The sequence below is a fragment of the Seriola lalandi genome, unplaced genomic scaffold, assembly GCF_002814215.2.
Source record: "Seriola lalandi dorsalis isolate HSWRI2012SDOR001 ecotype SW California unplaced genomic scaffold, Sedor1 jcf7180002054972, whole genome shotgun sequence".
Classification (NCBI taxonomy): domain Eukaryota; kingdom Metazoa; phylum Chordata; class Actinopteri; order Carangiformes; family Carangidae; genus Seriola; species Seriola lalandi.
This window is the reverse complement of record NW_019525660.1, coordinates 1032059-1046492: the sequence shown is the minus strand read 5'-3', so window position 1 is coordinate 1046492 and position 14434 is coordinate 1032059. Positions and strand designations below refer to the sequence as shown.

Genomic DNA, 14434 nt, shown 5'->3' with positions numbered 1-14434 from the left:
CTCCTCACCACCCCCTTCCTGCCCTAGTTTCCATTCCCAGCTATGCAGTGCACCCTTTCACACTCAGACAGCAACCAAAACAACACTCCACATTCTCAGGGACAGGCGGTTTCGAAGGCACGTTCTGGGGGAAGAGACACGGCGACGACAACATAATCTGTAGCTATCGTTCAAACGAATGTTTAATTTAAAGTGGACCCACTCCATGGAATACTAATCAGCCAGGCTTAGGTTATTAGTCACGGCTCTGTAGACATGGTCTTCCTTGGTCTAAAAAATCTGTTTGATGACTGCTTCTTTATACCCGCATTTCAAATTAGTGTCACTCAAGGAAAATAGGCTGCATGAATACAATAGCATGAATTTACTAGAAAACATTAGATTGATTATTATCTATGAATTATAATTAAAATGCAGGAAGAGGATAATGATGATGATAATGTGTGGAATGCATCGGCTGTTATTATGGACATCGACTCAGGTGTGCTTAAGGAGACTTTTTTATTTTTAATTTACATCAAAACAGCTACAGCCAGTTTGTCACATTTATATTAATTTGTCACGTGAATGGATTGTGAATGCGCTGAGTTTAATGCATCAGGACTTTTCAAGCACCATTAGTCACATAATAATACCCAGCCCCATGCATTAACTCTTGGAAGATGAAAGCTAAAACATTAACAGAAAGGGTCAAATATGAACTTGATGAATATATTTGTGGTTGGGATTTCATTAAGCAGCTGTAACGGTTAACTAGTAAAGGAATTATAATACAAGACAAGATAAATAAATAGAGATTTGGTGACTCAAAAATATCAATCTAAGTAAAATAATTTCTTAAAGAAATAAAATCACCATTGTCTGGGTCTTTAAACTTCAAATTCAAGGACTTTTCAAGGACTTCCCAAGCCCTATTCCCTCAAATTCAAGGACCCCAGAAGGCATAATATGAGACACGGATCAAGGTTAATTGCTGTTGTAACACTAAGAAGTTTTATAATGATAACTAGCAGGCTTTACAGATGCTCACAGACAATTAAAACGAGAGAGAGGCTTGAATGTTATGAAAACTTCAGTAACAGTAGAGTATGTGGTCTCTTGCTTTCTCTTATACAGTGCAGCAAAACAGTGTATTGTAAGCAGAGAGAGAGTAAGCAAACTAAGCAGAGACAGACTTATTTACGAGTTGAAGAGCTGAGAGATGGAAGATGACATGCAGACAGCGGCACGTAGCCTATTTACTAATATAAAGTTAAAAAAAATAATAAAAATAAATCAAATTAACTTCAATTTCTGTTGTTGCACAAAATAAATAAATTCAAGCACTTTAAATGACCCATATCAGTTTACTATTGACAATTTTACTGGTACACCGCGCTTAATTTTTTATCTTCTATATATTTTCTGCAAATGTCTATGTCCAAGTACTTAGCTGTCATAACACTGGAGGGCAGCTGGAATACTTGTGTGTTGCATTTGTAAATAGGTAAATGAAAATGAATGCAAGTAGAAGCAAACACTGAATTCTTATTCCCATCACAGGATCCTGGGCAGACCGGTCACCCCTCCATGATGCTGCAAGTCAGGGCCGCCTCCTGGCCCTGAGGACCCTCATTTTACAGGTGAAGAGAACACAATCCTGGGAGAGTCATGTGCACCTGCACCCCCCTCGTCTGTACACATGGGGTCTATTGTAACTATCCCTTGTGCAATTAAATTTGGTTCAGTAGCTTTGTAGATTACCAGTCAGATACAGAGACAGAGGTTTGGAAGAAAGTCAGCGGTTTCTACAGAGTTTTCAGGAGTTATTTAAAGGGGCACCTCCTTTCACAGATTCATTCAATTCATCTATCTGCACCTTTTTAACTAAATCTGGACAGTTATATACATCTTGTCGTTTAAATAATAGTGTATGAAGGCAGTACATTAAATATTTTTGATGTTACATATTACATAAAAACATGTACAGTGTGTGAAGGTTGGTCCGTAGACTTAGAAACTTTAAGAGAAACTGACTGGGAATGGATTCAAATTGCAATCTCCACTTTTACGTGCATTTTCAGCTGCTCACAGATGGAGGACTGTGCCACAAGAGATCAAGCCGTTTCAGCTTCAAAGCCCACAATGCCTTGTTCTCAACTCAGACAAGCTCATGACAAAGCAGCAATATCATTACAGAATTTTACATGGTGATTCATTAGCGCTTTACCAGACTTTTATTGGTTCTGCACTTTAATTAGCAAGCTCATTAATCCCTATTGTTGAAATGTGACTGTAGAGAATATGTAGTTTGTCAGTTACTGAGAACCATAACCACATAGGAGGATGTGTCTGTTACATAATTGGAGATAAGCCTTATTGATCTTTTTGCAATTCTTAGGATTCGCCAACAGAGGTAGACAAAGGTCATGTATTACTCAATGCCTCTTAACACGCAAAATGTCTGTGGCTGCTTGATTCGGCTTCCAGGGTCACAATGTGAATGTTCTGACTATAGACCATGTGACGCCGCTTCATGAGGCCTGTCTTGGAGACCACGTCGCTTGTGCCCGAGCTCTCATTGATGCAGGAGCAAATGTAAGTCATATATTGGCCTTATGACTCTTTAATGTTGCTAAACTGCACAGGTCAAATGTAATTTCCATGGCTGGGAAAATCCGGGTAGGGTAACAAATGTGCAAGGCACCGCTCTCTATCTACAGTCACTGTAGAGCTATTAAGTTTATGCTCCCCTTCAACTGTGCCCCCCAGGCTGTTGCCATTAGTCAACCTGCATGGTTAAACAAGGTCTAAAAATAACAATAAAAAGAAAATGTGTTTACAGGTCAATGCTTCTACAATTGATGGAGTAACCCCTCTGTTCAACGCCTGTACAGTGGGCAGTGTAGCATGCACTGAAATTCTGTTAGAAAATGGAGCAAAACCTCAGAGTCTCGTGTACCATCCCTCACCCATCCATGAAGCTACCAGCAAAGGTATGACAAAATATTCTAAGAAAATTTATCAACTTATATGTCAGGTAGTTTTTTTTTTTACTTACTTTTTGCATATACTGTACAACTTAAGTTAGTGGAAGTTAGTTGTCACAAGTAAACTCTGCTTCACAGCAATTCATCAAATTTCTCTCAATGAACCAATACCAATGTTTATCCACTCTGATTTTTAATAAAACATAAACCAACATATCACTCTAACTACTGATTACAACTTGCACTTGATCCTGTCATGTGTGTCCTTTATTGAGCTATAAAGCTCTTTCTAACAAACCTTCACTGCGAGACACAGCTTTAAAAGTAAATCCCAACATGACCGGAGTGGACAGCTTGGAGAATAATCTCACATTGTCACTCACTGATTACTGTCTTCATGCTCCATTACCTCCAGGTCATTACGGTTGTGTGGAGGCTCTGGTGACTTGGGGGGCAGATGTGGACATGGACATTCCTCACCTGGGCACAGCACTCTATACAGCCTGCGTCTGCCAAGAGCTGGAGTGTGCCAGGAAACTCCTGAGGGAAGGTCAGCTCACAGCACAGTGTGGATCTTTACATCTCCATACAGACAGCCACACATCCTGAACTAGAAGGGCACTCAAAGAGCACAGAGCTCTGCCAAGGCCAATGTCAAACAACATACACCAGACTTCAGAGAAAAAAAATTGAAATTCATAGTAAATTATCCAGATCTGCCCTAAAATGTAATGGGTTCTCCCCTGGCACGTGTCCCATCCTTGCAAGTTTGGTGCAATTCAGTTCAGTACTTTTTGCGTAATCATGCTGTCAAACAGACAGACAGAGACACACACACACACACAGTACACAGACAAGGAAATAAATACACAAACACATATGCATGCACACTAGATTTTAGAAGCCTCTGAAAAAACATTTAGACTCTACATTAAAACTAAGAGTAATAAAATCAACACCAACAAAACAGTTATTTTTCATCAGTTATGTAAATTATGAAGGCAACAGTACACTGTGCAGTAGGTGTTAGTTTGTCAGTTTTTTTTCCTCTTTCTAGAGATTATATAAGGAGAATTTCAGTTGTAATAAGACAAACATTTCAGACACAACACATGCTGCAGTTTCAGTACTGCAAGGAGCCGCACAGCAATGATATGTAGCCCACAACTCACATTTTCAAGTTATTGTGTGCCCATATTGCTGGCTTGATTGAAAGTAACAAGCTCATATGAATTCTCTCAGGGATACTGAAAGTAAAATCTGTAGGAAATGTTAGGTACATAATGGCAAAAGTGTCTAACTTCGGAAGTTTTCTGATTGGACTGTGTCTAGAATCAAGTTGTCCTTCGTACAGGTGCCAATGTACAGAAAGGCAAATCCCTGGATTCGCCTCTACATGCAGCTGCAGAGAAAGACTGCACAGCGGTGGTGAAGCTGCTGCTCGACTTTGGTGCAGACATTAATGCCAGGAACACAGAGTGTCAGAGGCCAGTAGATGTGGCGCCACCCAGCAGTCTTACAGAGGGCTTCTTATTGCTCTATGAAGGTAAACACTGACCTGTAGCTTGGTTTTGTATGCATTCTTGGACCTTTGTTTGTACTCCTGTTCTGGGATTTAATATACGTTTGTCCTTACCTGAGCTAAAATGTTTTTGGAAGTAGTCTATGCATTAATCCTACAACCAGCCTCAATTATTTTTCATTGTCTCCTTTTCACAGCTACACCACGACTTCTGAGCCAGCTGTGTCGTCAGTGCATCAGGAACTGCGTCGGCCGTGACAGACTCCACCTTCTTTCCCACCTCCCCCTGCCCAACAGACTAAGAAACTACCTGCAGTACCAATGACAGACAGAACAACCAAACTGTCTAAATGGGACTCAGAAAGACGCCTTTGACACAAACAACACATCAACTCCATGAGCTCTTCCCACTTTTAATGTTAGTTGCCAGAAATGCAGTAAGAATAATTAATTGAAATTAGGCAAAGAGCAGCCACTGAGTAGCTGACAGTGCCAAGCTGTGTTGTATGTGTGGACCTGGATGAATGTGAAGCAGGATACTGCTACTAAAAGAAGCCTGCAGGCTTAGCCTTGGATATATAATGAAAAAAAACAACAATAAAAATACATATTTATTAACTATTCAGATTTGCGGTGTTTAGAAGATATCTTGATAGTTGCAACAGCTACAAGTGAGTGGTACACTTTGATAAGATTATAATGCCACATAAATACACAAGATATATGTATGATTGAGTATTCTTAGTTTTGCATTTGATACCTAATGCACTGCACATGACTAGGAAATTAAATGTATTTTTGAAACCTGGCGCATTCCAAAATTTGTTGTTTTTCCAAAATACAGTGCTGTGTTACTGGTGTTTGATGTAGAAGTGCAGTGGGATATTTACGTATCCAAAAATACTAAAACAAAAATAGTTGACAAGTTTAAGCTTGGATTACTGAGTACTGACAACCCGCGGAGGCTGACCTTATCGGAAAGACTCAGATGGAAAATATGAGTGGGTGGAGCAGCAAGTGTTTGTTTCTATTGCTGAGACATTAGCTACTACTGTAATAATGCTCCAAAGACATTATGAACTAGATAATCATATATATATATAAAGTAGCAGAATGAAATAATATTTAATAATATTGAGCTGAGTTTTAAATTTCTATTGAATGATTTCAGTTCTATGATTACATTACATGGCTTCATTGATCAATAAGACAATAAGAAACCATTTTATTTATTTATTTGGCACTTAGCACCTCACTTTAAGTTCTCCTTTTTAGTATACCACTAGTTGGTATACAAACATTTAATAAACGATTTATAAACAAGTAAAGTATTTGTCTGTGGTTATAACTTCTCCTATTGAAGGCATATTTTATAGTATTACAACTGTGTTTTACTATATTGTCATTTATTATCTGTTAATACAGCAGCCTACACGTATGGGTATCCACATGAGGAGTTATCATTAATAAACTTATTGCTGCTTACAACTACATTATAGTGACTTTCTGTGCTCCTGCTACATCCTCTAGAGGGCAGCAAACCGTTATCTATTGTTTGTGCTGCCACAGGACCGGGACAAAGAAGTGCGTCGTTGCCATGGAAATGTAAACAAAATGCGTCAAATGCAAGCCGTAGTGGCTTGAGGAAACTTGACGAGTCAGGTCTTTCTTAGTATAAATCTATACTTGTCATACAAAAACGAGATTGGTTTGTAGGTTAAATTAGGCTCTGAGCAGCATGTCTTACGCACAGTGTCCCAAAAAAGCAGGACTGCCAAGAGAAATCGTCAAGTGGCTGCAGAGCCTCGAATTGTCTTTTTATCCGAAGAATGTGCGCAGGTAAAGAAGTGGTCTCATGATTTACAGACTGTCGACTAACTTACAGCAAGCATATCCACTATCCAGTGAGCACATATAAAGATGATGTGCACCTCAATGTCTACATTTGAAAACCTTGATAAATGCTGTTGAAAAGCTTTTTGCAAGTCCTAGACGTTTGAAAATGACAGAGCTGGCATGCTAATTGACAAACCTGGTTATATGTTATATGTTAATGCGAAGCAGCAGTTGAAATGTCTAAATGTAAATCACATTTAAACTAAATTTAACCCAGTTTTAACCTAGCTATACATTTAATGGCTAACTATAGGTTTTCTGATCTGAAACATCTCCAGTGTTTACTAGAGAGTTTTAACACATTATGCAACTCAGGATATTTTAATTTTATAACATCTACAGGTTAACAGTTACTCCATACCCGTTTCTTGTGACCCTGCCATATTTAATATTGGAGAGGCCTCCCAGAGACTCTAAAAATCTCAGTTACAGGAGTAGCACCACACAGATCACAGACTTATGAGATAAATAAAATATTAAGAGAATAATCATAAACCAGCCAATCATTCAAAGAGGTAGCGTAAATAAACTAAGTCTGTCTCTTTTATTTCCAGAGATTTTTCCAGTGGTTACCTTGTGGCAGAGATATTTTCTCGTTATTACCCCCAAGACTTTCCAGAGCATTCATATGACAAAGGAACATCACTTTCTGCCAAGCAGAGGAACTGGAGCCAGATAGAGCGGGTAAGACGAGGGGGGGAAATGTATAAAAATATAATGAGCGGGGAAGAAATGTCTTCTTTAGGCAGTTCAGCTAGCATGTGGTTAAATTAATTAATTTCTGTGTGCAGTATGGCATTTAATGCCATTTCATGTTCCCAACAAGTTAATTTACATTTTAAAAAATGACTACTTCAAGGTGTCCAAACCAAATGTTGTGATATTGTCCAACCTACCAGCAGAAGGTCTTAAATATAAAGTTATATAAAATAATCAATACTGAATACCCACACATACCTACATATACATTTACAGGATAGATCTGAAACACTAAGTTCTTATTGTGTGTCAGATAATTACTGAAACTGGTTATTGTCCCAGTCTTTACAGAAGCAGAATTTGCACTTGAGGAAGGAGGTTGTTGATGGAACCATTCACTGTAAACCAGGAGCAGCTGAGCTGTTGGTGAAGGAGGTTTATACTATTCTAACTAACAGGAGGTAAGAGCTGACTGGGAGCAGGGCAGGAAATTACAACAATTTGAGCCAGAGTCAAACATTTTACCAGATAAATAGGAGGTTTATATAGCATATTATGTATAACTGGAGGTTAGAAAATGTTTCATTGTAAGTTTGTGTATTTGTTACAGTTTAGTTTGATACTGGTACATAAACAAGTCAGACACTCAAGCTTAAGTGCTATTAGCTAACAAGTTTCCCAGGGTTTTGTTTTGTTTTGAGACATTACTATGATTTGAAAATTGCACCTCCCAGGAATGTGTTACATTAACTGTATAAGTGTAACTTTTCCTGTAACACTGTCACAGGGTTGATTGTTACACTCAGATTTCACTAAATACTGATGTTTCTTGAAAGAACGGGGGCATTGCTATTACAAATTACACACATCACTTTCTTAGATATCTGACTAAAAATGAAAGGATGTTAATACTGGAAGAGGAACAGCACAGGGTAAATGAAAAGCAAACAAGAAAAACAACCCACCAACCAGTTTCTAGTGCACTGGAACCCAAATAAACTGTGAAAACATAACTGAAAAGGATGCCAGTCAGTTGGTGTACAGCACATTTGCACAATGCTAAAATGATAACACAAATTCTAAACAGATACAAATATAACAATATATTCCTGCATAATTATAATCTTCATGAGTCTGCTTTCTCAGTATCTGGGGTGTTGAGGGCCCAGAATCAGACTTCACCGACCAAGAGTACCAGAAGCTGCTGCCCACACTGGCCCGCTCCACGGCCTCTAAAGCCATCAAGAACAACCTGAGGATAACAGAGATCATGGCTAAGCCTGACATCAGCACAAACCAGAGGAAGGCAGAAGTCATCCTCCACAGGCACCTGGAGCACAGAGCTGCAGAGAGGGCCCTCAACCCTGGTGAGACAGCCCAGGGTGATAAAGGTGTTTTGTTATTAATGTATGTCTCATTTGTGCTCCATACCATGTGATCATGATATGGAGTCACATAAATAAATGAAATGAAGAGACTTATGGGGCAGGGGGGCAAATACAGGGTGCTATCACAGCTTCTGTAGTTTTTGCTTTGATCTGAATCACTGTATGTCAGTTAAATTACAATATGGGGTTAGATGTAAAAACCGTATGCTCTACAGCATGGCAAGGACATTTTACAGTTCAGAAGCCATATTTCTCTGAATGTGACAGAATTTGGCCACTTCTGACAATTTCTTTCGTCGGGTGACAGCAGGACGTTTTAAAGTGAAGCCAAATCTGTGTCAACTGGCAGCCAAAAGACTTTTACCATCCAGCCAGGGTGATGAGTGCTTTGACAGCCCTTCATCTAGAGCCACCACATCAAGTCTTACATTCTCTCTCAACAGTAATCAGCAGAGTATATTGATTTCGATGACGGTGATGCTAAAATGCATCATCTGGGTGCAGCGGTTTTTAATGGTTTTGGCAAATGGTGACAGTTAAAACGATGAAAATACAGAGAACACATTTAGTTAACTGCTATTTTATTCTCTCTGAAGCATCGACTGGTGTGTCTGTGCTTCAGTCAAAGGTTCAGTCACTTGCTTTGAAACAATGTCGATGAAAGACACTTCATCTGTCGCCAGCACATCACCTGTTCATATTGTATATTATTAAGTTACTGTCTTTTGTTACTTCTTCCACTGCTGCCAAATAATCCGATTTATTGACGGGAACGTAATTAGAGCTGAACTTAATCACTGTTAATCACATTTTCCCATTTCTGCTGTTCTAGAGTTGTGCTCCTCGTCGACATGGAGTCGAGCTGCTGTTTCCTTTAAGGAGAAAAAAAGTGCATCAGCCTGTCAGACACTGACAGGTTAACTATTAAAAAACTGGATGGAGATGTGTGCTTTAATATTACAATGTGTGTGTGTCACATGATGTATTGATACGGTTTCCTCTCTAATTCATATCTTATTTTTAACTATCATGCCAGACAAGTGTAATCTGTTTTGAAAGGCAGATTACGTCACTGGTTGTTGCAGTTTATGTAATGTTACAGTGTCTCTACCATCATGTTTGGACTATACCTGTTTGAACCAGTAGGTGGCAGCTTGGAGTCATGAGTAAAGTTCTCAAATGTTTTTTGAGACTGAAATCCACTGCTGTAAGTGTACCATTGACAAAAAGAGGAAATAAACCAGTGCATGCATCAAATATTGACCTGCCTTACTGTTTATCTGTACCCAATGCTATTCAGAGTCGCTTCCACCATAACTGAATCTTCATCTTCCCTCCTTTACCATCACTGAGGCAAAAGACAGACCTTATTCTCAATCTGCATTCTAAGAAATTAAAATCAGCCTCTGGCCAAATGCTAGAGAATTTAATGCACTGCAGCATAAATTTACTGTGGTAGGAGCCACCCTAGGCAAGAAAGTGATTCCTAAACTGGCCTGCTAAATATAAGGAATAACCAGTCATTGTGACATGTGACAAAATATGTTTCCCTTCTTCTGTTTTCATTCATTTTCAAAAATGTTTAGCTCTTAGTTTAATACATTTCAGCTTTTCTATCCATTATAATCTCTATATGAGAACTACCAAATCGTGAATCACTAGCTTTTAATTTTCAAAGGTTCTCTCTGAAGATGCCAATAAACTTTGCCCGTGGTAACATTAATTAAATGTGCTGACATATATTCCTGTGCAATCATAAATCCCATACCTGCGATAATGATTATATAGCTGTGTCCATAACAGCTGTTTATCCTATTTAATTTCTATGCATCCTGAGGGACCAGACATCAGGCTTGTCTGCTTTATGAGTTTTCTCCTCTAGTTTTAAGCACAGCCCAGTCCTATAGTATTTTAACTACATAACTACTGTTTAATTTGAACAGACAGATTGCTTTATGTCAGCATTAATGACACCATATGTTGTGCCCTTTCACTGGATCCCCTCAGGGCTGAGTCCTGTCATCTGTACATACTGTACACAAATGACTGCAGAAGTTTCTATCCTGACAGACAAATTTTTACATTTTTAATTATTTAGTAATTGTGACCCAGATACAGGAGAGTAAATCTGCTTGTGGTTTGGTGGGTGATGATTTTGTTCGGCGTGCAACATCAGCTTCTTCCAACTTAATGTATGAGAGATTCATTTTGATGGACAAATATAACTTCATAATATACATTATTCTGTTGGCCCTTACCTCATCCTGCATTTATAAACTTGTCTGAAGGGTATACATTTATACCCATTTGCTTTATCGTTGCTGCTGGTACTACATTATCATTTGCAGCTATGTACACAACTGTTATATACCAAAAGTAAAATCTACATTTTTTATCTGACTGGCAAGGGAAATTGTTTGTTCAATATAATATTAATACAGACTCCACGGACTGGAACTCTTAAGTAATAAACATTTGTGAAATCTGTGGCTGATATATGGTCAAATGATTCTATTTTGTGTTAATGTTTGTATATTTAGTAATGAACATTTTTTAAGCTCACTCAAAACTCAGATTCACTTGAGGTCACTCTGGTGGCTCCAAATCTCCAAGCACTCGTGGATGCCCAGTGTACAATACAATTGAGCTGTGAAGCTAGTGAAAAACGGATGACAGGATGATAAGTGTTTCTGGCTGAGTGCCTGGCTTCTCATGTGGTCTAAGAGCCTGGGGTTTAAATAGAGATAGGACAATGCTGTAATGATATGATCTTCAGCCTCAACAGACTATTAGCTACAGATGACCATGAAATCTATTGCTGCCGTAATGACAGACCAGAATTTGCCTCTTGAACTTTTGTGGAAGAGAGTGGCATCTAGGTCAACTACAAAACCAAAACAAATTGAATAGCTAATGCTAAACTGAACCAAATGTTGAAACAGAAGACTTCCTCTTGAGCAATGATTGATTGATTGAGTTTGAAACCGAGTGTGGATATTTGACATTTGAACAAATCTACCAGCTTATAATGTATCTGATGGTCTCTGTGAAAGCAGCCCATTCTGTTTCCATGGTAGTCACTGGCTGGTAAAGCCTCTTTCCCTGCCTCCCTCAGTGGAGCTGTAAAAACCTGACCTCCTTAATCTTTCAGTGTCTTTTGATTTCCCTCAGCTTGACTGGGCGTGAACACACATCAGCACTTAAGATGGAGGGTGCTGTCGCCTGTTGATTTCTGCAGGCGCTCTGTGATGAGCATCGGAATTTGGATTTGATCCTCACATGTGGTTATACTAAAAATCCAGACTGTGAGTCAGAAGCAAGTATATCATGTACATGTACAGTATAGTAAAGGAACAGCCAGAGTGCCGATATATTCCTTGTTTATAACGCAAAATAAATTATACTATAAACACAAATGATAATCAGTGAAATGGGCTAATTTGCATAAACAGCACTGGCCAGGGTTACAGGGTGATGTTTATATTTATTCTACATCTACACATATCCATTACTGAACAATATCTAGGGCTTGGTTGCTATGGCAACTAGAAAGCCCACACTGGAGAGCAACCAGGAGACATTAATAAGCTTACTGTGAGCTTCTTTGGCTCCTTCTGTTGGTCATGAGCACAGGCAGTGGCTGTAAGAATGCACGTAGGATGCATGCATACCAAAAAAATAAAAGCTTTTTAAGCTGATAAACACACGCTTACATTCATGTACAAAACACCGATAACATTTTTGATGAAAACAGGAGATGCCACGGAACTGATGTTAGAAACCAAGGATGCCTAAAATGCCCTAAGAAAGTGTTTCGCCATCTGCCGATTTTTCCTATCAGCATCACAGTGCCCACAGTGTGAAGGAAGCTCTAGTGATGAAGGCGAGGGGATGCAGCAGGGGGAGGAGGGGTCAGCGCCTCGTTGGAAGCATAGACAGGAACACGACTAGCCAGGGGGGGTATTGTGAAGCTTTGTAAGCTAAGGATTCCCCTTGAAAAAAAGCCCTCCCCCATTCTCCCACAGCAAATCTCCAACCCCTATTAACAAAGCCACAGCAAGCTAGTGTGTGGCCATGTTATCCAGGCCAAGGGTGGGGCACTGTGTGTGTGTGTATATTGGCATTCACACAAATGTGAAAAAAGTCATGTGCATTTCAGATTGTCATATTTGTATGTATTTATTCAGTATCCTCTGATGAACTGCTTGTATTTATGACCATATTTTCAATTTAGTTATAATACATTAGTCACTAACAAGCTGCTGGCCCCTGTTGTCAATTTCCCAATCCCAGGAGACTAAACATAATTAAGTGCAAATTAGTATTTTTTATGTGCCACATGCAAACAATACCACTTAAACAAATATTGAAACATCCATTAGATTGGAGTTCAGCTTTCATTTTTATTACTGCTATTTCCAGTTTTTAAAATCATATGCAGCACAAATATTTATCAAAGAGCAAAACTCAAAATGAGATGAGAACACAAAATAAGTATTTGAATCAGAAATGTTCGATTCAAATGGAAAAACAGTACCAAGACAAGACAGGGCTAAAATCCTTTTTATTATTTAATTATACTGATCCTGTAAGCCCGACACATCTGTACAGTGAAAACAGTGACCACAACATCCTTGACATGCTAGAGGACTGCCCCTCCCTGAAGAAGAGTGAGCAAACCTGCTACAATTAGATTCACAATAGAAAGGCCAATGGCAACAGGAAGCTACATTAAAGTAAAAATACAACATAAGACAAAGAAGAAATGTCTTTTAGGTCAAAAACAAGAAAGGAAAATGCCTTTCACGCTGCCCAGCAGTTACTTTTTTCTGTACTTATAACACACAACATATCTTGTTAAGTGATCCAGCTGGTCATATCTCAACCATAGTATTTGGCTAAATGACCCACTGACCACAGAATAAAAACAGATATATAAGTCCCTTTGTATTCAGTATTTGCAAAGTCAGGCCAAATACAGTTGGGGTTTGTTTTAAACTCTGCCATTTTGACCTATGGTTTAGTTTGTTTGAGCAGGAGAGTGGATTTTTTAATCAAATTATTTCATGAATTTAATTAAAAGCTACAGGAAGCTATAAACCATAAGAAACAACAATAAAAAATACATGGTTAAATGTGTATATAGAGTCTGATGTGGACTGTTATCCAATGCTAGCCAGAAATCTAAGCTACGCTAGCAAAAGCTTACCTTAATAAAATGTGCAAGTTCATTTTTTCTGAGTATTTTCATTTTTACTAAGGCTTTGACAGAATGAGGCAAAAAAAGTAAACAAATCTTGGATAATTTAACCTTTACTTCCCTACAAGTCAGGCTACCTGAATTCTACAAGTCTACCTAATTCTCATGCCTGTGGTCTGTGCAAATAATGCAACATAGCAGTTGTCTGTCAAGTCTTTTTTCTTTTTCTTTTTTATTATGGGAGGACCAAGCAAATGTCAGGACACAATTTTAAAAAGGTGCAAGCTATATGGTTGTAGCCAACTTTTTTTGTTGACCAGAGGTACAAACTTCATCCCGTTCCACTGTGGCACAAGGTGGAAAAGCAGCACACAGAGTCTCCTAATGGGCTGGAACTAGAGTTCAAGCTAGCTGGATCTGGATCAAAGTGATGGACCAACCAACTGGCCAACCATCGAACAGAACAACCAACCAACAAACAAACCGGCACTGCCATGCCTCAAACCACGCCACTAGCCTGGCTATTAAAAGGCTAAGATGCTAAATTAAACTGAAGAGAGAGAGTCAGTGGACACAGGAAGTTAGATCATTTGGTTGGACAATATGCTACAGAAGGCTAATTAAATTATTAAAGATGTTACATTAAGTAATGAAACATTAATAAATAATTAAATTTTAACATTAATAAGTTACCACATTAATTTTTGAACATTAGCATAATGGCCATAAACAAGATGTGATGGTGCATCTGTCGGAGTTC

At 38.6% G+C, this 14434-nt stretch overlaps 2 protein-coding genes across 4 annotated transcripts in view; both read left to right on the top strand.

The window, feature by feature from the left end:
- asb5a (ankyrin repeat and SOCS box containing 5a) overlaps positions 1 to 5819 on the top strand; it is a 6899-nt gene extending 1080 nt beyond the window's left edge. Inside the window, exons 1-7 of one of the 3 annotated variants that reach the window (XM_023398106.2) lie at positions 66 to 481; positions 1543 to 1622; positions 2470 to 2577; positions 2825 to 2975; positions 3385 to 3519; positions 4324 to 4515; positions 4689 to 5819. In XM_023398106.2, the coding sequence (XP_023253874.1) occupies positions 412 to 481; positions 1543 to 1622; positions 2470 to 2577; positions 2825 to 2975; positions 3385 to 3519; positions 4324 to 4515; positions 4689 to 4816 (864 nt within the window). In that variant the 5' untranslated portion in view covers positions 66 to 411 and the 3' untranslated portion in view covers positions 4817 to 5819. Of the gene's footprint in view, positions 1 to 65; positions 482 to 1542; positions 1623 to 2469; positions 2578 to 2824; positions 2976 to 3384; positions 3520 to 4301; positions 4516 to 4688 lie in introns of those variants that run through there. The other 2 variants (XR_015436638.1, XM_023398105.2) reach the window with 2 other exon arrangements.
- A 322-nt stretch (positions 5820 to 6141) lies between these two features.
- spata4 (spermatogenesis associated 4) lies at positions 6142 to 9950 on the top strand. The gene is made up of 5 exons (XM_023398108.2): positions 6142 to 6330; positions 6942 to 7071; positions 7429 to 7547; positions 8233 to 8453; positions 9307 to 9950. Exons 1-5 carry the CDS (start codon positions 6230 to 6232, stop codon positions 9393 to 9395), a joined length of 660 nt encoding a protein of 219 aa, XP_023253876.1. The 5' UTR covers positions 6142 to 6229; the 3' UTR covers positions 9396 to 9950.
- The last annotated feature ends 4484 nt before the right edge of the window (positions 9951 to 14434 follow it).